This window comes from Camelus dromedarius, chromosome 7, assembly GCF_036321535.1.
Source record: "Camelus dromedarius isolate mCamDro1 chromosome 7, mCamDro1.pat, whole genome shotgun sequence".
Taxonomy (NCBI): Eukaryota; Metazoa; Chordata; class Mammalia; order Artiodactyla; family Camelidae; genus Camelus; species Camelus dromedarius.
Window position 1 is genome coordinate 5,911,179 of NC_087442.1, and position 23,110 is coordinate 5,934,288.

At 48.8% G+C, this 23,110-nt stretch overlaps 1 protein-coding gene across 2 annotated transcripts; it reads left to right on the forward strand.

The window, feature by feature from the left end:
* Positions 1-549: 549 nt before the first annotated feature.
* ZNF746 (zinc finger protein 746) lies at positions 550-22,390 on the forward strand. Of its 2 annotated transcripts, none has more exons than XM_064487255.1 (7): positions 550-737; positions 3,676-3,975; positions 4,101-4,182; positions 5,174-5,287; positions 17,551-17,742; positions 18,229-18,354; positions 19,459-22,390. In XM_064487255.1, exons 1-7 carry the CDS (start codon positions 714-716, stop codon positions 20,535-20,537), a joined length of 1,917 nt encoding a protein of 638 aa, XP_064343325.1. In that variant the 5' UTR covers positions 550-713; the 3' UTR covers positions 20,538-22,390. The 2 variants fall into 2 exon arrangements, with proteins under 2 accessions (XP_064343325.1, XP_064343324.1); XM_064487254.1 differs by having other exon boundaries at positions 551-737; positions 19,456-22,390.
* The last annotated feature ends 720 nt before the right edge of the window (positions 22,391-23,110 follow it).

The window sequence follows — 23,110 nt, forward strand, 5'->3', positions numbered from 1 at the left end:
AGCAGCAGAGACGACGTGGCGGGCGCCCTTGGCGAGAAGGCGCGGGTCTCCTGGGGTTCGCAGGGGAAGCGGCCGCTGTCGCCGGGGTCCCTGGGGGCGGCCCGGCTGGTCTCGGAGCGGGAAGATTATTTTTGGTCACCGAGTCCCTCGGGGCTCAGGGGACCAAAGCCCCAGGCTCTCGGGGCTGGCGGCAGGTCGGGCGCTGAGTCCAGGCTGTGACTCAGCGCGGGCCCGGCCGTGGTCGGTGGGTCTGGGGATCTGGGGATCGGGGGATCGGGGGATCGGGGGATCGGCGGGTCAGGAGCCCGGTAGGTCGGCGAGTCGGCGGTTCGGGGGCTTGCTGGACCGGTGGGTCGGGAGGCCGGCGGCCGCAGGGCGGGGCGGAGCGGGGGCGGGCGCCGCGCCTGCCGTTCGCCTCTCCGGGCTGCAGGTGGGGCTGTGCGGCCGCGCTGCCTCCAGGAAGCCTCACGGGCCTGCGCCGGCTCCCAGGATGCAGTGTGGACCGGCCGGGCGCTGACGGCGGCGGCGCGTCTGCGGGCGGAGCGGCGCGGGCCGGCCAGCGAGGAGCGCGGCGACGCGGGCGGGGAAGGCAGGGCCGGGCGGGCGCCGCCTGCGGAGAGGCCGGGGGCCGGCGTGCGTGGGGCCGCGCGCGGCAGCGGCGGCGGCGGCGGCGGCGGCGACTTCCTCCGGGCCGGGCCGGACAGCGCAGGGCCATGGCCGAGGCGGCCGCGGCTCCGGTAAGGGCGGCCCGCGCGCACGGACGCGCGGACTCGGGGCCGGGGCGGCCCGGGCCCAGCACACGGCGCCGCAGGCCCTGGGGAGGGGCTCCGGGGAACGGGCCGGGCCGCCAGGCCTGGGGCTCCGGCGAGCGGGACGCGGGGTCCGCTGGGGCCTACGGCGCCCGCCGGCCGGGCCCCTCGTTCCGGGCTGAGCCTGAGCAGGGCGGAACCGGCCGTCCCCACACCAGAGGCCGCCCCACGCCGAGTTCCTGCTGCCCTCCGGGGCTTCCTGCCCCCGCCCCATCCGCTGGCCCCCTCATCTCGGCGTCCCCCGCCCCGCGTCCCCTTTCTCTGCCCCCCGCTCAGCCCTGCGTTCCCTACCCCCCAGCTCCCCCCAGCGGCCTGGTGGCACCTGGGAGGTGTCCGGAGCGGCTTCGGTTCCGCAGGCACCGAGTACCCTTTGAGTGCCCAGCTCGCTGGGGTCGGGGCGGAAGACAGCTGCTCCCATTTGTAGAGGCAGGCGTGGCAGCAGCCCGGTTAGGCATGATTTTGTCCTCACAACAAACCTGGAGGGGCTAGGTCATGGAAAAGAAAACCCGGAGGCCTAGAGAAGTTAACTTGTCCAGAATCGCACCGCTAGAAAGTGTGTGGAAAGACAGGGTCTGTGTTCAGGGACACGTTGCACGTTGGGGGAAGCAGAAAGGTACACTGGTCATGGTAAAGCAAAACAGAAAGAGGTGAGTGCACCTTCCTGGCCCGGGCTGCTGAGATTTGAGCTGGGCTTTTAGGGAAGGCTAGGATTTCATCAGGCTGAGCTGGACCGGTGGGGCTTTTCACGTAGGGAGGAGGCTTGAGCACAGAGACAAGCAGTGCAGGGAAGTTTAAGGAATGGAAAGGAGGACGTTTGCCTAGAAAAGATGGTTTTGGTAGGGAGGCAGTGGGAGAGGAGGCTGCAGGGAGAGTTGGAAGGGGTTTGAATGCCTGGACTTCATCACCGGGGCCGGGAGCCATTGAAGGATTTGGAGTTCTCTTACCATCCCCTCTGCTCTCAAGCAGAGTTTCCGCTTCCCTGGCAGGAGATTGAGGACAGCCCCAACTTGTCCACCCACCGTTCAAAAAGGAGCTGAGCTTGAGCAGAAACAGCCACTACCTCCCATCAAATAGTGTGATGACCTTTCATGAGGCTCCCTAGCTCCACCGAAATGTGAGAAGACGGTGTGAGCCTTACTGTTTATAAGATCAGAGTTTACGCACATGTCCTCTTCCTGCAACACAGAGACTGTCATAATGGCAGTCAGATGCTCTGGCAGGCTGAGTAGGATTTCAGTGGCTGGGGAGCTGGGTCATAAAGTGGAAAGACACTTCTGAAGCAAAGGTTTAGAGGCTGGGGACGTATGCAGGGATGGATCAAGAGGAGGAATGAGGGGAAGGGAAGGAGCGTGGCCTGGCACCCAAGGGCAGGGCTGAGCCAGCACAAGGTGCCAGCCCAGTGCAGTGCCTGCAGCCTCAGGGCAGAACCATCTACCTCTGAGTAACAGTACCACCCACATCCAGTTGTTTCTCTGCCAGTCCAGCTCCTCCCCATCCTCTGAGACCTATCTCAAGCCCTTCCTTCTTCAGGTCAGAGGTCATCTGGTCCAGCTGCCTTCCAAACATTTAGCCACAGAATCCCTGACGCTCCATCCTTAAGCGATTTTCCCCCCACTGCTCAAACCCTCCTGTCTCTGTTTTCTGAGGTGTCCACCCATGTTCTCAGTAACCTCTAAGTGAATCCACACTGGTTCCTACTAGTCACTTCTTTATTTTGCAAATAGTCACCAAACATTTGTTCAGGAATAATTTTCTGAATGCCATAAGGTACCACTGATCCTCAGGCACTGCCAGAAGAAGGGACAAATACAGGACTCCTTCTCTGACCCACCTTCAGATGAGGGGGAAGGTGTCCAGCCCCACCCAAAGCAAAATGTGCCCTTGCCTCAGTGTCCCCAACTGCTGGCCATCCAAGCCACTGTGTGAACTTTCCAGTTTCAGTGAAGTCCCTAGGGGAATCTCCAGGTCTTTATGGTGGTTGCCGCACGTTTAAAAGTCTGTCCTTAATGCCGTATGTCTTCCTCACCAGTCTGTAAGCTGTGTCACTGATCCCGGGGCAGCTACAAAATGTCTGAGACCATAATTCTCCCTTTGGGAGGGGTGGGAACAGTAAAGAGAAAAAGTCAGTCTCACAAGGGCAGGGGGCGCATGTGGTATTAAAAAGTCTAACTCTTGGCTGGGAGAGATTTGTAGTTACGGTGATTTTTAGTTTTGAGGGGATGACTGGGGAGGGGAGAACATCAGATGGTCCTGGTGGGGGAGACGAATTAGTCATTAGCTTTTTACATTTATTAAAGAGACACGAGATGCTTTTTTAAAAAAGCAATTGAGCAACACTCATGTTTGTGTCGTTTCAGTGAACCAGCTGTTTTTTTTGCTAGGTCATCATCAGTAGACAGATCCTGTGCGATTATGATGGGAGGTGCTGGCTGGGCTCTAGTAAATCTGCAGTTTACTATTTCTCCACTCAAACACCCCAGCAGTTCTAAGTGACGGTTTATTTAGCAAAATTGCACTGAGCACCTACCCTGGGCCACTGACTGCTGTGAAAAGATGCAGGACTGCCTTCAGAGAGCTCGTAGAAGCAGAGGCGGGAGGTTACTGTACAGGGCGGTGAGTGCCGTGACTGGGGTCTGCACGATGATTGCACGTGATTGGGAAGGCGCCTGCCTAGATGCAGGCGGTGTCTAAGATGCCCAGAGGAGCTGGTCGCCAGGCTGAGATCTCGCACGTGGCCCAGGACGTCCCCGCTTCCCACTTGTGTGCTCCCCGCTCCCAGCCCAGACCCCCGATGCCTAGGGGAGACGGGCTCAAGGAACACGGTGGGTGAAATGACTGACGCTGGTCTTCTCTCTGTTTCTGAAAGATTTCTCCATGGACAATGGCAGCTACAATTCAGGCCATGGAGAGGAAGATCGAATCGCAGGCTGCCCGCTTGCTTTCCCTAGAAGGTCGAACCGGGATGGCCGAGAAGAAGCTGGCCGACTGCGAGAAGACGGCTGTGGAGTTCGGGAACCAGCTGGAGGGCAAGTGGGCCGTGCTGGGCACCCTGCTGCAGGAGTACGGGCTGCTGCAGAGGCGGCTGGAGAACATGGAGAACCTGCTGCGGAACAGGAACTTCTGGATCCTGCGGCTGCCCCCGGGCAGCAAGGGGGAGGCCCCCAAGGTAACCCCGGGGCACCTGGGGTGGGACAGCCTGAGGTCGCCACTGTGAGTGCATGAGCGTGCGTGACCCTGTGGTTCCAGGTGCCCATGACCTTTGATGACATGGCCATGTATTTCTCTGAGCAGGAGTGGGGGAAGCTGGATGAGTGGCAGAAGGAGCTGTACAAGCATGTGATGCGGGGCAACTATGAGACGCTGGTCTCCCTGGGTAAGGCCTGAGGCTCGTTGCTCAGTTAAATGTGATTTGGGGAGCCCTCGACCTCTCTCTTCATGCTGGTGGTTTTTATCGCAAGGATCTGTAAATCACTGGGAACCTTGACATCACACAGTTATCTCCTCCTCTCACTGAAGATGAGCCCTGGGTGACTGAGTCAGAAGCTGCCTTCTGCATGGTGAAGTTCATGGGTCACCAGACCGAGAGGCGTGGTAGCCCCTCTTCTAACCAGGCTCGGAGCACAGACGGTCTGTTCTCCCGCTGAGAAATGGAGCAGAGAAGGCTCCCACCCTCTCAGATCCAGTGTATGACCGACCCACATCTAGGAAAGCCTTTTTCTTACAGCCTTCTCTTACGGAGACCTGAGGCCTTGACCATGTCACTCCTCTGGGTCAGTGGTGATTACGGGCAGACCATGCTTCTCACAGCTGGTGCTGTCTTCACACCTCACGGCTTCCCCAGAGCCTGGGGCTGCTGCTGCCCTCCTCATGTGATACCCCCAAGAAGGCCTGGACTGTTTCTTCCTGGGCTTATTGCCTTTGGGGATGGGATCTGTGTGACCCCAAGTCTGAAGGCAGTAAGGTGTGCCTAGTGAAGTGGGGAGCAGGTGCAGGAGTGATATATTTCACTTTGCAGAAATGCCCTGCTTCTTACTGTGAAGACCCTTTTCCAGAGTTTCTCCAACTCAGGACTGACATTTTGGGCAAGAGGAGAGTCTGTTTGGGGACTGTCCTGTGCCTTGTAGGATGTTCCACAGCATCCCTAGCCTCTTCCCGGCAGATGCCATTAGCACCTCTCCCCTGGCCCCGAGTCTTGACAACCAAACATGTCTCCAGACTTTGACCAATGTCCCCTGGGAGACAAAATTGCCCATGGTTGAGAACCACTGTCCTATACCAATCAAGAAATGTAGTTTCTAGGCCATCGGGGTTCCCCAGGCTCTGAATGGAACATGGCATGAGCTGACCTTGCTGTCTCTCCTCAGACTACGCCATCTCCAAGCCCGAGGTCCTCTCCCAGATTGAACAGGGGAAGGAGCCGTGCAGCTGGCGTCGCCCTGGCCCGAAGGTTCCAGATGTTCCAGTGGACCCGAGTCCAGGTGAGGGGTTGGGAGAAGGGCAGGGAGCCGGCAGGAGATCAGATAGAAACAGAAAAGTAAAGGGCCAGGAAGGGCATGACCTTTTTTCCAGGGAGAGCCAAGGAAAAATGTCAGGGTTTAAATCTTAAGTTTTTTAATAGTTGAATCATGACCTATGGCCTGTTCAGCTAACACTCCAGGAACACTTTCCAGCGTAGAAACAGGCAGCAAACCTAGTCTTTTAGGAAAGAGACAGTGCCAGTGGCACAGAATTAGGGGAAGAGAGAGAAAGACACGGACAGGAAGGTAGAAGGTAATAAAGACAAAATTTAATTCATTCAGAGCTTTGCAAAAAGTCAGCCTGCCTCCACCCGAAAACCAAATATCATTTACATCCATTAGTAGTCACAGAACATTAACGCATTGGTTAGCCACGTTTCAATATGATTAGAACCACAGATTTATTTAAGGTGAATCTGGATACCTGATACCACAGTCTCAGATTTTCTTGGGCCACTCAGCACCTTTGAAAGTTAAGGAAAGGACAGGTGGACATGTGAGAAAAGCCAGATGACTGACATGAAGACCTTGCTGGGTTGGGGTCAGCAAGTGTCTGTCACTTAACCAGGGAGACCCCGCCTCTGTGGACTCAGCCTTCTTCCTCCCAAGACCCCTTTGTCTGCGCCACCTGCCTTGGGTTCCCCTTTCATCTGAACACCTACATTTATGAAAAGTCTTACGTGTTTATTTGTGATTCACAGAATGTGTCTTCAGTGTTTGCTGTTTCCTTGCATTTAGACCTCTCCCTTTACGCAGGGCAGGCCACGCGCAGAACCAACCGTACTGTCAGTGTTCAGGAAAGCATTTACCAATTCAGTTCAGCAGACCTATTCCGAGCATCTCCTAGGTGCCAAGGACAGTGCTGGAAACTAGAGGGCAGAAACTGACCAGGAGCAGACTGCTGCTGGGAGGAAAAGACGGTTATGACACGTGGGGCTGCCAGCGTCTCTTATCTTGGGTGGGAGGTTCCCAGTGGGGTTTTTTTATTGTATTTATTTCATCTGTTTGGAGGCCTCCCTGGCTTCCCCCCCACAGTTAATAGAATAAGTAGGAGTGTGGAAATGTGCTGGCTTCTGGTGAGACCCTCGCCAAGGCCTCCCCTCCGACACTCACAGCTCCCCTCTCCGCCCTGAGGGCCACCAGCAGGAATCGCGGGTGGCCTCCCTCCTCGCCTGCCCCAGACCCCTGGCTGTCTTCACCTGCTCTGGGCTTGGTGCAGCCCCTGTCAGACCTCCTTGCCCACTTCTCTTCAACCCTTAAATCTTCCCACTGTGCTCTGTGGAACTCAGTTCTCGGCAAGACCGCCAAATCCTCAGCCTCTTCCCTGAGGTTCCCGGCCGTTCCTGCTCAGTGGGGACCTGGTTCTCCCCGGGCACTGTGTGCCCGGGTTCCTCCCCTTTCCTGCCCTCTTACCCTTTCCTGGAGGGCACTTGTGTCCTTGCGTCTCATTATTGCCTTCCCTGGTTTTCCTCCCACTTCAACGGCCACCTTTCTTTTGCTATTTCCTGCCACTTTTTCTGAACTCAGACCTCCCCCTCCTCCTCCTGCACCCGCACTCCATCATCCCGGTGGGTGGTCTCTTGCCAGGACTTTTCCCCTGAATTCTGCACAGCCACTGCCCTGTCTGTCTCCACAGCTGACGGACGTCCTGTATGGATCACGAGCCTCCCCGAGCTCCTCATCTTCCCATCAGAACCTGCTCCTCCCGCCCACCTTCCTGCTGCAGGGGGACGCCTCCATCCTGCAGCTACAGGCCCCAAACCCAGAAGCCATCTCTGACCCTCTCTCACACCCCCTTCCACCCCATCGGGAAACCCTCCCAGCACTCCCTTCCAGACTCTCCTGCTCACTGCTCCTCTCTGTCCCCCAGGCCCATTGTTTCCCCTTAGATTACTGCAGGCACCTCCTTGCAGGTCACATGTCGCCTGGGTCCTGCCCTAATCCTCCAGCGTCTGTTCTCCACCCAGCAGACAGTGACCCCTTTGCTCACTCTCATAGGTCCTGCATTCTTTGTTCTGCCTCCGAGCATGTGCACTTGGCAGTGCCCTCTGCCAGGAATGCTCTTCAGGTCTTTCCTGGGCTCAATCCATTACCTCCTTCAGGTCTCTGCTTAAATATGACTTTCCCTGATCACTCTGTTTAAAATGCCAGCCCCTCCCCCTTTCCTGCTTTAGTTTGTTCCATATCAGATATCATCACCTATTATGTATATTTCATAGTTTAGATTATTGTAGATTTTATATTTATAGATTTTATATAGACATAGATATTACATATATAGAAATGTTATAAATTTTATATTTATAGATTATGTTTCATATTTATAGATTTGTGTGTGTCTGGTCACTACCCCCACCTCCATTAAGATGTAAATTTCAAGAGGACAAGAACTTCTGTTTCCTTCATATAATCATTCTGGGCTCCTAGAATACTGCTTAGCAGAGAGTAGGAATTTAATAAATATTTGTTGAATGTATGCTCTGTTTCATAATTTAAATTGTGTGTATGTGTGTATGAAATAATGTATTTCTGATACAATTTAAATTCCTTTTAGCTCTCCTAGTCTCATTTTTCCCCAGGATAACCAGTTGTCCTGAAGTTGATGTTTGTCCTTTCTGTCCATCCACATTTTAAAACTTCTATTATGTACATACGTAGCCATAAACAAGATAGACTATGGTTCTGTGTGTTTTGAAAAATCTCATAAATGTCATTATATTTATGACTCAGTATTCTGTAATTCATATTTATCGCTGTTGATGCTTATAAATCAAATTCGTTCATTTTAACAGATGCTCAATATTCCAGAAGTAACTGTATTACAATTTAGTATCCATTCCTCCGTTGAGTTGCACTTAAACTGTTTCTAACTTTTCATGCACAAGTGGTACTAGAGTGAGCATTCCTAAACACGTCTCTTTGGGTATGTGCGCTGATGTCTCTCTAGGGAACAGACCTGGGGGTGGAATCCCAGCGTGGAGGGCGTGCCTGTCTGCACCTCTGTCATTGCCAGGTCCCCCTCCCCGTGGGGACGCTGGCTTACATACTCCCCAGCAGTAAGGAAGTACCTGCTTTCTTACATCCTTGCCCCTTTTCAGAATGAGACGTTTGCCAGTCTGATGGAAGGGAAACGGTATCTTGTTTTAACTTGCACTTCCCCGACTGTTAGTGAGGCGGAGCATCGCCCTCATATGTTTGTTTGGTTTATTCTCCATTGAATTATCTTTCTGTTTTCCTACTGTTGTTTTTCATTTTCGTACTGGTTCTGGACTTTATGTAGTTCTGGATACTAACCTTTTGTCTGGTATTTGCATTACAGTATCTTCTCCCAGTCTGTGGCAGTTCTTGTAACTTTGTGGTTCTTGGATAGAAGTTTTAATTTTTGGTAGAGTCATACATACCAGTCTTTTCCTTTATGATCTGTGTTTTTTCTATCTCAGAATATCCTTTCCTGCCTCACTCCAATTTTGCTTTTCACATTTAAGTCTTCAGTCCAAGTAGAATTAATATTTGTGTAGGTTGCATGGGAGAATTTTAAAAAAAAGAATCCCCACAAGGCCATCTGATTTTCTAGCAAAGTTTCGTGGATATTCTTCCTTTTCTCCAATGATTTGTAATGCCAGTTGGGTCATGAACTGGGTTTCCAGACATGTATGTGCCGTTCCTGGGCTCTTTACTCATTTCTTTGGTCTCTTTGTCTATCTCTGCACCAACACTGACTGTGCTAGTTTCATAATAAGCCTTGATACCTAGTAGACTAAGCTTTCCCTACATGCCCTTCTAAACTGATCTTGGCTATTCTTGGACCTTTGTTCTTCTGTGTGAATTTCGGAATCTGTATGTCAGGTTCTCAGAAATCCTGTTGGAATTTTGATTGGAATTGCGTTTCCTTTATAATTTCATTTCTAGAGAATTACCCTCATCGTAATATTGAGCCCCTCTGTCCACGGGAAGACTTGTTTATTGAAGCCTTCTGTGTGTGCCTGAAAAAGGCTTTAGAATTTTCTGTGATCATTGTTGTTTCTATTGTGAATGGGATTTTTAAATTAATTACACGTTTTAAATAGTTGTTGCAGGTGGGCAGTTATGCTGTTGACTTTGTTTAGTAAAACTCTCTTATTACTTCTATCGACTTGTCAACTTAGATTCTCTTGGGTTTTTTTATATAGACATTGTACCCTCCACAGATACCACACAAGTTGCCTCTTCTTTTCATATTTTTGTAAACTTATTTTTCTTGTTTAGCATTGGAGCTTGGACATGGTTCGATAGAAGCCGTGATAGGTACCAGTAGCTGGCCTCCTTGTCTGTGGGATGCTTCCAGAGTTTCAGCATTTAGGATGATTTTTGCCATAGACTTTTGAAGATAGCATTAGTTTAAAGACGTTTCCTTCCACTTTTGGCTACAGTTTTTAATCATGAACAAATGTTATACTGTATCAAATGTTGTTTTTTCTTTTTTAATATTGTTTTATTTCTTTAGTACATTGTCACTGTATATTATACCTAACATAAACAAAAAAAATGCAGAAGAAAATACATAACATAAACAAAATACATAAAGTTTAGAGAATGATAGTAAACACCCATTTCCCAACTCCCAGCATAAGAAATAGACCAGAACCTTGGAAGACCCCACTGTCCTTCCCAGGTCCCCTACCCCTCCCTTCCTCTCACAGAAACACATAAAATTCAGGTAGATGAGATCAGTCCCTTGCATTTCTTTACATTTTTATTACCTATGTATATATATGCCTAAAATTGTTTATTTTAACCTGTTTTTAAACTTTTTATGAATGAGATCATACTATATACATTCTTCTTTAACTTACTTTTTTCCCTTGACTTTGTTTTTGAGAGTCACCCATGTCAATGTAGTGTACTGTAATTCATTCATTTTGATGATTTTCACCGCTTCAAGAGTTTGTTTTATGAATATAACACAATGCATTTATTCCTTCTACAATAGATGTGTGTTTGTGTTGTCTTTAACTTTTTTGCTTTCAGGAACAATGCTGTTGTGGCAATCCTTATGCATGTGTAGAAGTTTCTCTAGGTATAGACCCAGGAGCAGGGCTGCTGGGTCATAGGAAAGTGCATGTTTGAATTTTCCAGGTAACATCTAAATGTTCTCTAAAGTGGTGGTACCAGCCAGCGCCCACCAGCAGTGCCAGGGTTCCTGCTGCACCCCGTCCTCACCAGCCCTGGAAATGCCCTACGTTTTAACTTCTGCACATTTGGTTGAAATGAAATGGTTTAAAATTTGTAGTTCAAAATGTGCATCCTCCTAATTAATGAGATTTAACACTTTATCCTGTTATGGGCCTCTTGTCTTTCCTCTTCTGTGAAACGCCTATTTATGTCTTTTGTCCATTTTCCTTTTGTTTTCCCTGTAGGTATTGATTTGTGAGAGTTCTTTACTATTCTGAATATTAATGTTTTTGTTGGAAAAATATTGCTGATATCTTCTCTGTTTATGTTATGTTTTAAAGAGCAGACGCTTTTAATTTTAACATACTTGGACTTCCTAAATTTTACCTTTATGGTGTCTTACACAATTAAGTTTTCCACTACCTCAAGGTCATAATTCACCATCTCATGTTTTCTTCTAAAAGTGTTGCCTTTCACATTCAAGTTCCTAATCCACCTGGAAAGGATTTTTGTGGCAGTAGGGGTTGGGACCCTGGTACTTCATCACTGGCACTCTGGGTCTTCTTGTCCTTTGCTCTTCAGGTAAACTCCCCCATTGCCTTATCAAGTTTCATGAAAAGTCCTCATGGGGTTGTGGTTGGAATTGCCATTATTCTGCTGGTCATTTTGAAGAGAATTGACCCATTATTAAGGATGTTACTTGTGAATATTGTTAAGTCCTTCCTTTTAGCTCACCTGTAATGTCTCAGTGAAGTTTTATAACTTTCTCAAGAAAAGGTCTTGTACTTTTTTTGTTGGCTATACCTGGGTTCTTTGCATTTTTAAAAAATTGCTATTATCAGTTGTGCCTCTTTTTAAGGCACATTTTCTTTCACGCAGCTGGGCACTCCCCAAGGGTCCCACCAAGGACACATCGGAGAGTCTGGGAGCAAGGGTTGGACAATCACAGTGCTTGCCCAACCTTCTTCCCTTGGGCAGCTGCCTGCCCCCCGGGGACAGGCGGCCTCTGCTGCTCTGCTTGGGAGAGCATCCTCCCCCGGAGTCTGGTGGGTGACTCCCTGATCTAGGGTCAGTGCTGTGGACCCCTCTTGCCCACAGGTATCCTCATTTATCAGTAATAAAAAGAGTTTACCCTCACCAGCCTTCCTCTTTTGTTTTATTTCTCTGTTTGTTAATATATACGACCGGGAAGAAAAATGGTAATTGATGGGTTGCCTTAAAACCCTAAGAGTAAACAAAAATGCAATTGTCTCTTATTTATTGATATTTCTACCTAGGAACCTTGCCAAAATTCCCATTAATGCTAATAACTTTTCTAATAAGTATCTGATGATTCTCAGGTTTTCTGAAAAGATAATTGTATCCCTTATAAGTAATAAGAATTTTTTGTTTCTTTTTATATCTTGGTGGTTTATTTTTCTCTTGTTTTATTGTGCTGCCTGAGAACTCCTAGAAAATCCTTAAATAGAAGTGATGACAACAGGTATCCATTGGTTCACAATGTGAAAGAGGATGCTTTTTTTAACTTCTCACATTGAGTCTAATATTTGTTAAAAGTTTCGTTTATCAGGTTAAAAAAAAAGTTTCCTGTGTATCTGGTTGACTAGATGTTTCTAACAGGAATAGCTGTTGAATTTCTATGGAATGCTCTTTTGGTGTCTATTGAGATGATTATATGATTTTTCGTCTTTAACCTGCCAATGTGGTAAAGTAGCTTGTTATCTAATGTTGAACCAACCTTGCAATATTGGAAAAAGCTAACTTAGTCATATTCCATTATTTACATTGCTGGATTTAGCAATCTCTTCTTTTTGTTTAGGACTTTGGAATCTTTGTTCATGAGTGAGACTAACCTATAATTTTCCTTTCTCGTCTGGCTTTGATAATAAAGTAATAAGTTATGATGTATTTGCTCAGAGTTTGTGTAGCATTCGAATTATCTTTTCCTTGAATGTTCTTTGTGGGGGAGATTTTTGTCTACTAATTTGAGTTCTTTAATAGTTATAGGACTATTCAACTTTTCTATTTTTCCTTTAGTCAGTTTTGGCAAGTTCTAGTTTTTCTAAGGAATTTTTCCATTCCCCCAGAGGTTTCAGGTTTCTTGGATAGCATTCATGATATTCTGTGTTTTTAATCTGTGTTTATAATTAAGTTCCTTTTCATTCTTCATGTTGATTATTGGTGCTCTCTCCTTTTATCTTGATAATCTGGCTAGAGATGTATCGGCCAATACCCTTTCCAAAGAACCAACTTTGGATTCTCTGTATTCCATCTTTGTTTCTTCTTTTATTAATTTACACTCTCATGGTATTTCCTTTCTTTTTACTTTTTAAATGTTTTGTTGGTGGTATTACTTCTTTCTAACATTTTGCATTGACTTCTTGACCCATTAATTTTCAACCTGTTTCCTCATTTTTAATATAAACATATGAAGCTATAAAATTTCCTTTAAGTACCATGCAGACGCAGCTCACACATTTTGATAAATAATATTTTCACTAGCACTGGGTTCCAAATAGCTTCTCGTTTTCATTGTGATCTGTCCTTAGAGCCTTGGATCATTTAGAAAGCAAATATGTACGTATATATACATACACATGTGTGTGTTGTAAGTTTTAGTACCTGTTCCTGATTTCTAACTTAATGGTGTTATAGTTAGAGAACAGGTGTGTGAAATACTAATCTTTTAAAATTTACTGAAGTTTGTTTTATGTCTTAGAAAGTGTTCTTTTTTTTCCTTAATGTTTTGTATGGCTTGAAAAGCTTGTGTTTTCCTTGTCTTTAGACTCTACTTATGTCCATTTTTTTGTTAATAGTTTGTTAATAGTATTGTTCAGATTTCCTGTCTTCTTTGGTTGGCTTGATTTATCTGTTATGGAGAGTGGTGTGCCAGATCCCCCACTGAAAAGGCGGGTTTGCTCATTCTCCTGGAGTACTGTCAGTTTTGCTTTATGATTTTGAAGCTATATTATTAGATTAAAAACAGAACTATTTTATCTTTCCGGTCAGTTTACCATTGCACAGTTATTCTTTTTTATTTCCATGACGATTTTTCTTTTTAAAGTCTATTTCATCTGATACGATATCACCACATCTTTTTTAAAAAGTCTGTTTATTTACCTTGGCATATCTTACTCTCTCACATTGCTTTTGCATCCTTCTGACTTAGGTGTGTCTCTTGAAAATAGAATATAGCTAGGTTTCTTGTTTGTTTTCAGTCCAATCATCTTTAACTGTGAAATGTCCAGAACCATAGGCACCAGCCCCATGTGAGAACTAAACACTTAAAAAGTGCTGTAAAGATGATATGCATATATGTTTAAATGAATACTTCGAGTAGATTGAGTTAAATAAAACATATTGTCACAATTATTTCACCTGTTTCTTTTTACTTTTTTAATGTAGCTACTATAAAACCTACAGTTAGGTATGTGGCCCTCCTCGACCTCGGGACGGCGCTGGTCTAGATCACTGGCATTGACCGTGGTCACTAGTGTGTTTGGCTTCTAAGCCACCATCTTACATTGTGCTGTGAGACCTTACCCTGCCTTTTCTGTATTTCTTTTTTTCCCACTCCTCCCTTGAGAATTATTCATTTAGATTTTTTCCCTCCTCAAACTATTATTATTTTTAATTAGTTTGGAAGTTCTATGTTCTATTTCTTTTCTTTTAGAGGTAATCTTAGACATTTTTATCTTCTGAAGTACACCCTTTAGCAGTTGGTTCCCCCCCACCCCCGCAGGTCTGTTGGTAATAAACTCTCAGTTTGCGTGTGTCTGTATATGAGTTCATATGTGTCTGAAAATGTCTTTGCTCCAGTCCTACATGTGAAGGATACAATTCTCGTTTTTTGGCTGGGTTCTCTTAGCCCTTTGAAGATGACTTGCTGCTATTGAGAAGTCAGTTATCAGTCTAGCCATTATCCCTTGTGGGTATCCTACCTTTTCTCTCTGCCTTCTCTGTCTTTGGTGCTCTGCACTTTTACTACCGTATGTCTAGGTGTGGATTTCTTTTTCTTTATCCTGCTTTAATCATTGATATTTTTCAACAATTTGCAAAATCTTGCAATGCTGTCTTATTGAATTTTGCCTCCCCCCAACCATCTCTACTCTTTTATTCCAGAACTGTTCATGTCGGCCTCTGGAACTTCGAACATCTCTTCACATCTTCAGCTCTGTCCCTTTGCTGAGCTCTGAATCATTCTTTTGCTCTGTCTTCTAGTTGGTTCACCTTTCTCTACCCAGTTGCTTCCATTTCTGTTGTTTAACCTATAGGTTGGGTTTTTTCAGTCTCAATTATTTTGCAATTCTAAAATAATTTTTATTTTTATTCTTTTTCAAAATCCCTCTCTCTAGTCAGCTTTGATAGTTTCTTATTTATCATACTCTGGCTCCCTCTTTTTATTTCTATAAGTATGTTAAGGTTTATATTTGTGTATGAGAATTCCAATAGCCAGGCTTACGGCCCACTGCAGTTTATGATTTCTACGCCTGGCTGAGGTGGCTGGTTCTCTTGTTGAGGTGGTAGTTTGTAACTGTGAGTTCATTAACGCCTGAGAGCTGTTTAAAATGCCATCCTGAGAATCTGTGTCTGCCTCTCCTGGTCACCAGGGGCTCCACAGTCTTGGCCTGGAGGTTTCTGGGCCACGCTGTGTGTGAGACCTGGCACCAGACACCCTTGAGCACCCACCTGGGGTGTGTCGTCTCCCAGGAGAGACTGTTCTTCCCCTCAGCCAAGACCCACGGCCAGAACAGGCAGTCTCCTTCCACAGGGCAGGTTTTCACTTTTGCGTGAAGTTGAGAACACTGGGAACGTTGCCCTTTGGTCCCAGGTTGAGGTGGGGGGGAGGGCCTCAAGCCCAACCCACCACCCTGCCTGAGCCCCAGACTTCTCACACCCTTCCCCCCAAGGTGTGCACAGTCCATTACAGCCCAGCAGTAGGGGAGCAGGAGATGCCCCACAATCTACCATGGTTGATTGAGGTTTTCTTGGAGGTTCTGACCTCCATTTGTTTTCCTTACTGTATGTCTAGGCCATCCATGCTCTAAGAATGTTGCATTTTTAGCATGACTGGGACATTATGCTGCACACCCGAAATTGACACGTTACAACTGACTGTACTTCAGTATTTTAAATGTTGTATTTTTAGACATTATCCAGTATTTTTAGACATTCTATACTGAGAGGGGTTTGCTGTACATCTAGCCAGCCGTATGCAAGAAACAGAAGAGTTAAAAGCTGCTTCCGTGTCCACCGAGATGATTGGTATTGTCTTCTCCATTAATCTGTGTATAAGTTATGTGACTGTACTTTCCAGGGGTAGCTTATCCTTGGGTTCTCAGGATCAACCCAGTCTTTTCATAATGTATTGTCTCTGTCTTTTTTGAAAACATATTACTGGATTTGATTTGTAATTCTCTCACTTAGCATCTTTGCATATCTGTTCATAAATGATTATAAATTTTCATATACTGTTCTCTAGGATGTGCAGTCAGAATTATACTAGCCTCACAGCTTGACAGCTGTTTTCCGTCAGTGTTTTGAAGATACCATCTTCTGACCTCGTGCTTGCTGATAAGAGATCTGCTTTCAGTCCACATGTCATTCTTTTCTCTTTAGTACCTTTTAAGGTTTTCTCTGTGTCTTTGCTGTTATTCATTTCACATGACAATTGTCTAGGTTTATTTTCTCCTTTATTTCCTAGTTAGGAATTGATGTATTCCTTTAAACCTCGGGCTCACAGTGCCTTCAGTTTTGGAAAATTCTCAGCCGTTGTTTCTTTACCTGTTGCCACTTGTCCAGTTCTCATTCCCTCCTACTGAGATTTCTCCTAACGTGTGTTGGAACTTTTCGTTTAATCCTCCATGTCTCAACTTCTCTTTCACATTTTCATTTCTTTATCTCTCAGTGTCGTACTCTGGACTATTTCCCCAGATACATCTTCTAAGTCACTAATTTTCTCTGCAGCTGTTTCTTCTGTTGTTAAGCCATCTATTGAGTTTTTCATTTCCCTGACTGCTTTTGTCATTTCTAGAATGTTGATTTAGTTCTTTTTCAAACCTGCCTTTTTAAAAACAATTTCCTGTTCTTGCTTTCAAGATTTTGTTCCTTCCTTTATTTCTTTGACATTTTAAGCATACTTATGCTGCTGTATCCTGCAGCCTGTATTTTTTTCTGTAGTTTATGGGAGTGAGTTCTGCCGTGGCTCTCAGGCCATTTGGCTCCTCTTCTGATTTCTTTAGTAGGAGCCCCTTGTGGCCTGTGTTGTGGAGGTGCCCTCTGGGGGCAGGTTTGCATTTGCCTCTGTTTGGGGGTCTCCTGGGTTGCAATGGCTCTCAGTTTTCTTGTGAATTTCTCAACTTAGGGTCTCTGCACGATGTAGGTAGTATGGAGTTGGTGTGGGCACAGGATTCTAATTTCTTATGGGTGGCTTTCCCACCCATGATCCTGGGCAAGAGGCAGCTTCCTTATAGCTCCCTCAGATGGATGGGGTTTTCCTAGTCCCCATCTCCCCTATGGGACAGAGCTTCACAGCTCCTGATGCAGGCGGCTCAGCTCTGCTCCCGCCTCACTTGGACATCAAAGCCCAGTCCCTGAGGCCTGCTTCCTGTTCCAACAACTCCCTGGGCCACTTGGCTCCTGCTTGAACTCTTGATTTGACTTTATGTTTTCTCTTTGATGCTTACATCTGGAATCTTTCTTTTGTGCTCATGTAAATACATATGTAGGGGTGAGGTTTTGGGGATAAGGGGTAGATTTTATCTAGCATTTCTGTGTTTAAAGTGAGAGCAGGACCTCCCCAGGGCAGCTCAGTCTTGCCCATGGACCAGAGATCCAGCCCTGAGAATGCAAAGGTGTGTTCCTCACTCTTCCCACCTGACCCATGTGCTCATACCATGTGACCTCATGCTTTGCTCAGAAGGCTCCACAGTCCCTTTGAGTTCTTGCCCTCCCTTCCCAACTGGTTCTTTTGCTGTTTGACCTTTGCAAGGCCCCCTTTGCCTTTCCTTGGCTGGGTGTGTGTTCGCCCCAGGGCCCCTGATGCTGTCACTCATGCACTCTCTTTTTCTTAGGCTCAGGGCCCCCAGTTCCAGCCCCTGACCTCTTAATGCAGATCAAGCAGGAGGGCGAGCTCCAGCTCCAGGAGCAGCAGGCCCTGGGCGTGGAGGCCTGGGCAGCCGGGCAGCCAGACATCGGGGAGGAGCCATGGGGCCTCAGCCAGCTGGACTCCGGAGCAGGAGATGTCTCTACTGATGCTGCCTCTGGTGAGTGGCTGAGGCTGGAGTAGACAGCGGGCACCAGATGCAGGGACTGAGGGCGGGGCCTGGGAGGAGGAGTTCCTGGAGGCATCGTGGAGTTCTGGAACATCTGGCTTGACCAGTTTAGAAGTTTTCCAACCTTACAGCAGAGGCAGCCCCAAGTGACATCTTGCAGGCCCCTCTGGGTTCCGTGATGCTCTCGTCCTGGTATTTCTCGGCTTCACCCATGCCGGCCACACTCCAGTTCTTGCCCCAGCACCGGGCATTTAAATCACCAGCTGCCTCGTATTAAAAAGGAGCTTATGAGTCAGCAATGTCTGAGCTTCCTGGTACCTCGAAGAAGAGGCAGAAGAAAACTGGTTCAGGAGAGGTGGGGTCTTAAAGCTCCTGCAGAAAAGTCCCTGGCGTCGGGGTGGGCCTGCTTCACCTCTCCCATGAGGTGCCACCCCCTTCTTTCCCTAACCCCCCAGCTCTGTTCTCTCTTCACTGCAGGCATCCACTCCAACTTTTCAACCACTATCCCACCCACCTCCTGGCAGGCAGATCTCCCTCCCCACCACCCCTCTTCCGCGTGCTCAGACGGGACACTGAAGCTCAGCACAGCCGCCTCCACGGAAGGTACGGGGTGGCAGAGGGAGGGAAGGAAAGGCTGCCGTCTGTCGTGGGGGCTGCCTCAGCCCCGGCCCCTGGGCATCCAGCGGGCAGGCATTTAGGTGCTGGTGATGTGAGATCTCTGTCCAGTCTGGGCTTATCTCCTTCTAGACTCTTAGGCTTGAACAGCCTTTCCTGAGCATGTCCATGTTTCCCACTGTCCTTCCTTGGGTTAACCAGTCAATCCTGATAAGCTGATCCCTTGAGAGGATGTACTTCTTGCCCAGACTCAGCAATCCTGTCTCTTCTCCTGCCTGGAAAAACCCCAACCCAACCAGAACCGCTTCTTAGATATCAGCACTATCAAAGACAGGTGTCCAAGGCCAGAACTGGGCAGAGTGGCCACATTTCTGTCTGAGTTTTCTATTTACTTCTGTTTTGAAAGTTATCTATTACTTTAAATAATAATTTCTGTCATATTTTAGCACCCCAAAATTGTGCTAAAAGCCTAGATCCCTGATATAAAACTTCAGGATGTGAAATTCAAGTACATTTGGGTAAAATCAAACACATCTTTACTTTTTCACTAATATTTCTGTCATTAGCTAGCTGGCTACATTTATTGAATGCTTGCTGCATGCAAAATAGCATGCTGAGTGCTTTCACACTTGTTATCTGGTTTAATCTTCGTACAACCCTGTGAAACAGGGCATTCACACAGGAGCTTGCCTGAAGTCACAGCTGCTCTGTGGGGAGCCATGGTCCAATCTCAGATTCACCTGAACCCAGCTCTGTGTTTTTGCCCCTCGGGTGCATGGCCACCAGTGGTCAGAGCTCCTTCCTTGGGGTAACTTCATGATTAGCCTTAACAGCCAAGGTGAGCAGATGCAATGGTTGCTTACCAGGTGGTGAAGGTTCTGGAACACGGTGTCTTCACCCACAGCTTGAGGCAGCTGCGTGACCACTTGGGGATCTCTGCTGAGCTGGATCCCGAGGCTTAGAGACTAGGGCTCAGGGTGGCGGTTGTGGTGCCGAGCAGCCACTGAGTAGCCGGATGAAAGAGTCAGGTCTTCCCTTTCTAAGTGGAGAAAGGGACAGAATGATACCTGGTCTTTCTGTCTTTCTCAGCAGATGTAAAAATAGTGATAAAAACAGAAGTCCAGGAAGAGGAGGTGGTAGCCACACCAGTGCATCCTACTGACCTAGAAGCCCACGGGACCCTGTTTGGACCTGGCCAAGCCACGAGGTTCTTCCCTAGTCCTGTCCAGGAGGGAGCCTGGGAGAGCCAAGGCAGCTCCTTCCCCAGCCAGGACCCTGTGCTGGGGCTGAGAGAGCCCGCCCGGCCCGAGCGCGACCTGGGCGAGCCCAGCCCTGCGGTGGCCCAAGATGAGAATCCCCCGGGGGACTGGCTCTTTGGGGGCGTCCGGTGGGGCTGGAATTTCAGGTGTAAACCCCCCGTGAGCCTGAACCCGAGAACCGGGCCCGAGGGTCTGCCCTACTCGTCCTCCGACAGCGCAGAGGCCGTGCTGGACCCCGGTCAGGCTCCGAGACCCTTCAGCGACCCCTGTAAATACCCGGGCCGGACCAAAGGCTTCGGCCACAAGCCGGGCCTGAAGAAGCACCCGGCGGCCCCGCCGGGGGGGCGGCCGTTCACCTGCGCCTCGTGCGGGAAGAGCTTCCAGCTGCAGGTCAGCCTGAGCGCGCACCAGCGCAGCTGCGGGCTGCCCGACGGGGCGCCGGGGGCGGCGGGCGGCGGCGGCGGTGGCGGCAGCAGCGGCGGCAGCGCGCGGGACGGCAGCGGCCTGCGGTGCGGCGAGTGCGGCCGCTGCTTCACGCGGCCCGCGCACCTCATCCGGCACCGCATGCTGCACACGGGCGAGCGGCCCTTCCCCTGCACCGAGTGCGAGAAGCGCTTCACCGAGCGCTCCAAGCTCATCGACCACTACCGAACCCACACGGGCGTGCGGCCCTTCACCTGCACTGTGTGCGGCAAGAGCTTCATCCGCAAGGACCACCTCCGCAAGCACCAGCGCAACCACGCGGCCGGGGCCAAGCCGCCCCGGGGCCAGCCCCTGCCGCCGCTGCCGGCCGGCCCCCCGGACCCCTTCAAGGCTCCCGCCTCCAAAGGACCCTTGGCCTCCACAGACCTCGTGACCGACTGGACTTGTGGCCTGAGTGTTCTGGGACCCACCGACGGCGGGGACCTGTGAGCCCCGCGGTCAGGGCCGCCCGGCCCCTTGACCCCTGCAGCCCCCCGTGTAAAAAGCCCCTTTTCCAGACGCCAGGGTGGTGGTAAAAGGTTAGAGGCAGGAACGGAGACAAGGGGAGAGCCAGACCTCCAAGTCGCTGAACTGATCACTGGAAAAAGAGAAACTATCAGACAATACAGCTTCCACCTCTAAACCAAGTAGAAGTCTCTGTTTGTGAAACTGAACAGCATAGGATTTTAAGTAATTTAATTACGAGACTTTTTTTTTTTTTAATTCTTGAAGAAAAAGCTGGAAAATAGTAGTAGCACCAGTTCAAACTTTATAGTGTACTTTTGGTTTCTGGAGTGTGTGTGTGTGTGTGTGCGTGTGCGCGCGTGTATGTTGTGGGCTGTGTCCTTACCAGGTCTGTCAGGGAGTGTGCTATGACGTTGGCCAGCTGGGGACACAGGTTTGGAGGGACCTGGGCCTCCCTGGCCCCACTGACCCCTAGGGATGGGCTGGTCTGAGCACACGGTCCCCAGGAAGTTGAGACCTGGCTCTGCCCAGGGCCAGGCTGGGGAGGGAAGCCAGCTGGGCGCTATGGATGCCCGGCCTCACCTCGGCAGGGAGAAGGACCCAAGCGGGAGCAGCCCATCCATTCAGCTTGCCTCTTATCTGAAAAGGCTCTCCGGAAGTGCTGGCCCTGCTACGAGCCATCTGCCTCCCCCATCGCCCTGTTACGTTACTCCTGGGCCTCATAAAGGACAGTTGTCTGAAAACACTGTCAGGGCCGCGGAGGTGAGGCGGGGGCAGTGGAAGCCTCCACGTCATCCCAGCAGAGCTGGGAGCAGAGCCCGGCCTGCCCGCCCCCACGGGGGCTACTTTCCGCTCCAGCGAGATGCCTGTTTTCTTTAATCTTTGTATGGTGTCTTCTCAGTGTCCAAATACTTTTGCACCGAATGTTGTTTGATCGTTACTGTGACCTAGTGAAGCACGCAGGACAAGTGTTCTTTCTCGTTAGAGATGAGGATGTAAGTTACTCAAAGGGGACATGTCGCAGCCTCACACCACGTGTACACGGCGAGCACTGACAGTTGGAAAGAGCCTCAGGTCAGGCACGGCTCATCCTCCTGGAACATCAGTTTAGGGAGGAAAGCTTTTCGTTCTGCCCTCTTAAAAGATTTGCCCCGCATCTGCATGGGCAAAGTCGCCAGGCCTCAAGCTTCAGCTAATAAGCCTTGGCCTCCTTGGTATGTGGGCTCCGTCCCCCAGAAGGGGCGGGGGCCACGGGGCTGGGTCAGGGATAGGGCCGGCTTGTTGCTGGTCTGACATCTTAAAGGTGGAATCAGAAATGGGTCCAGGTTTCTTGATTCCACCACGATGCTGTCCCTGCCACACAGGTACCCATTCCCATTCTGGTTCCTTGTCCCGCAGGGAACTTGTTTTCCCTGAGGCGGTGAAGACCACGGTTTCTGTTCATTCAGCTCCCTTGTGCGTACTTTTATTAGGCAATAGAATAGTTAAGGAAATTGTTTCTATGTACTGTATATTTTGTACCTGTTTACACTTCTAATATTGATATAACTGATATTTTGAAAAACAAATGAAGAGGAAACATCCTGTTAAAATAAAACCTAACCAGCACAGAGGCGGTTTGGTGGGTTCCGTTCTTAGACCTGCATCTTTGGTGCTGATGCCTGTGAGCACATCCCTGAGGGAGCTGTGTGGTCAGCTTTCTCAGCGCCCTCCTGCACAAGGTAGCCTCGGACCCAGGGAGGCGCCTCTTCCTGAGAGCTGGGATGGTACAATCCAGAGGTTTGACTCTGTGGAGATAAAACAGATACTTCGAGGGAAAATAAAAACACATCCAGTCACTTTGCTTCAGAATATAGTCATGGTTTATGTCACTTAGTTTTATATAAAATACCATGCACGCAAAGATAGGAAGGCCTGGGAGAAAAACTGCAGAATATCAAAGGAAAACAGATACTGGATGTTTTCTCTTCGCATCTTTTCTTGGCTGGGCAGAGGCCAAGAAAGAAGGACCCGGGATGCCTGCAGTCGCTGTAATCCTGACCTCAGAGTGAAGTCCGTCTGATGGTGTTTGAACCAGGCCACCTGACACCTTTATTCCCAGCAACCAGAGTTAACAAATGTTAACATTCTATCTCGTGTTTTGTTTTCTGTCTTTTCTGTAGTGATCATTGCCTTTTTAAGAAAATGAAAATGTAAAATAAAAATCCACTCGAATTTGCCACGGAGGCCGTGGGAGTGGGACATGGAGAAGGAAGGGGCTGGATCTCATCCAGGCCCGTTGTGAGATGACGGGGAATAGGCCATGGCATCTCATCCCTTCTCAGCGACCCTGACCTCTCTCCTGTTCTTCTTGTCCACCTCCCCCACCAGACACGTCTATAGTGCTTGGAAGTCACCCAGGACACTTCTGGTGTCTGCTCAACTCGTGACACCTCCTCTGCCACCACACCCTCCCCATTCCTCATGTGCATTGTCACAGTCCCCTCGCCCACACACTACATGCATGTCATGCCAGAACCCTCTACCGTGGCTCGCACATGGATGCCTCCTAAGGTCTG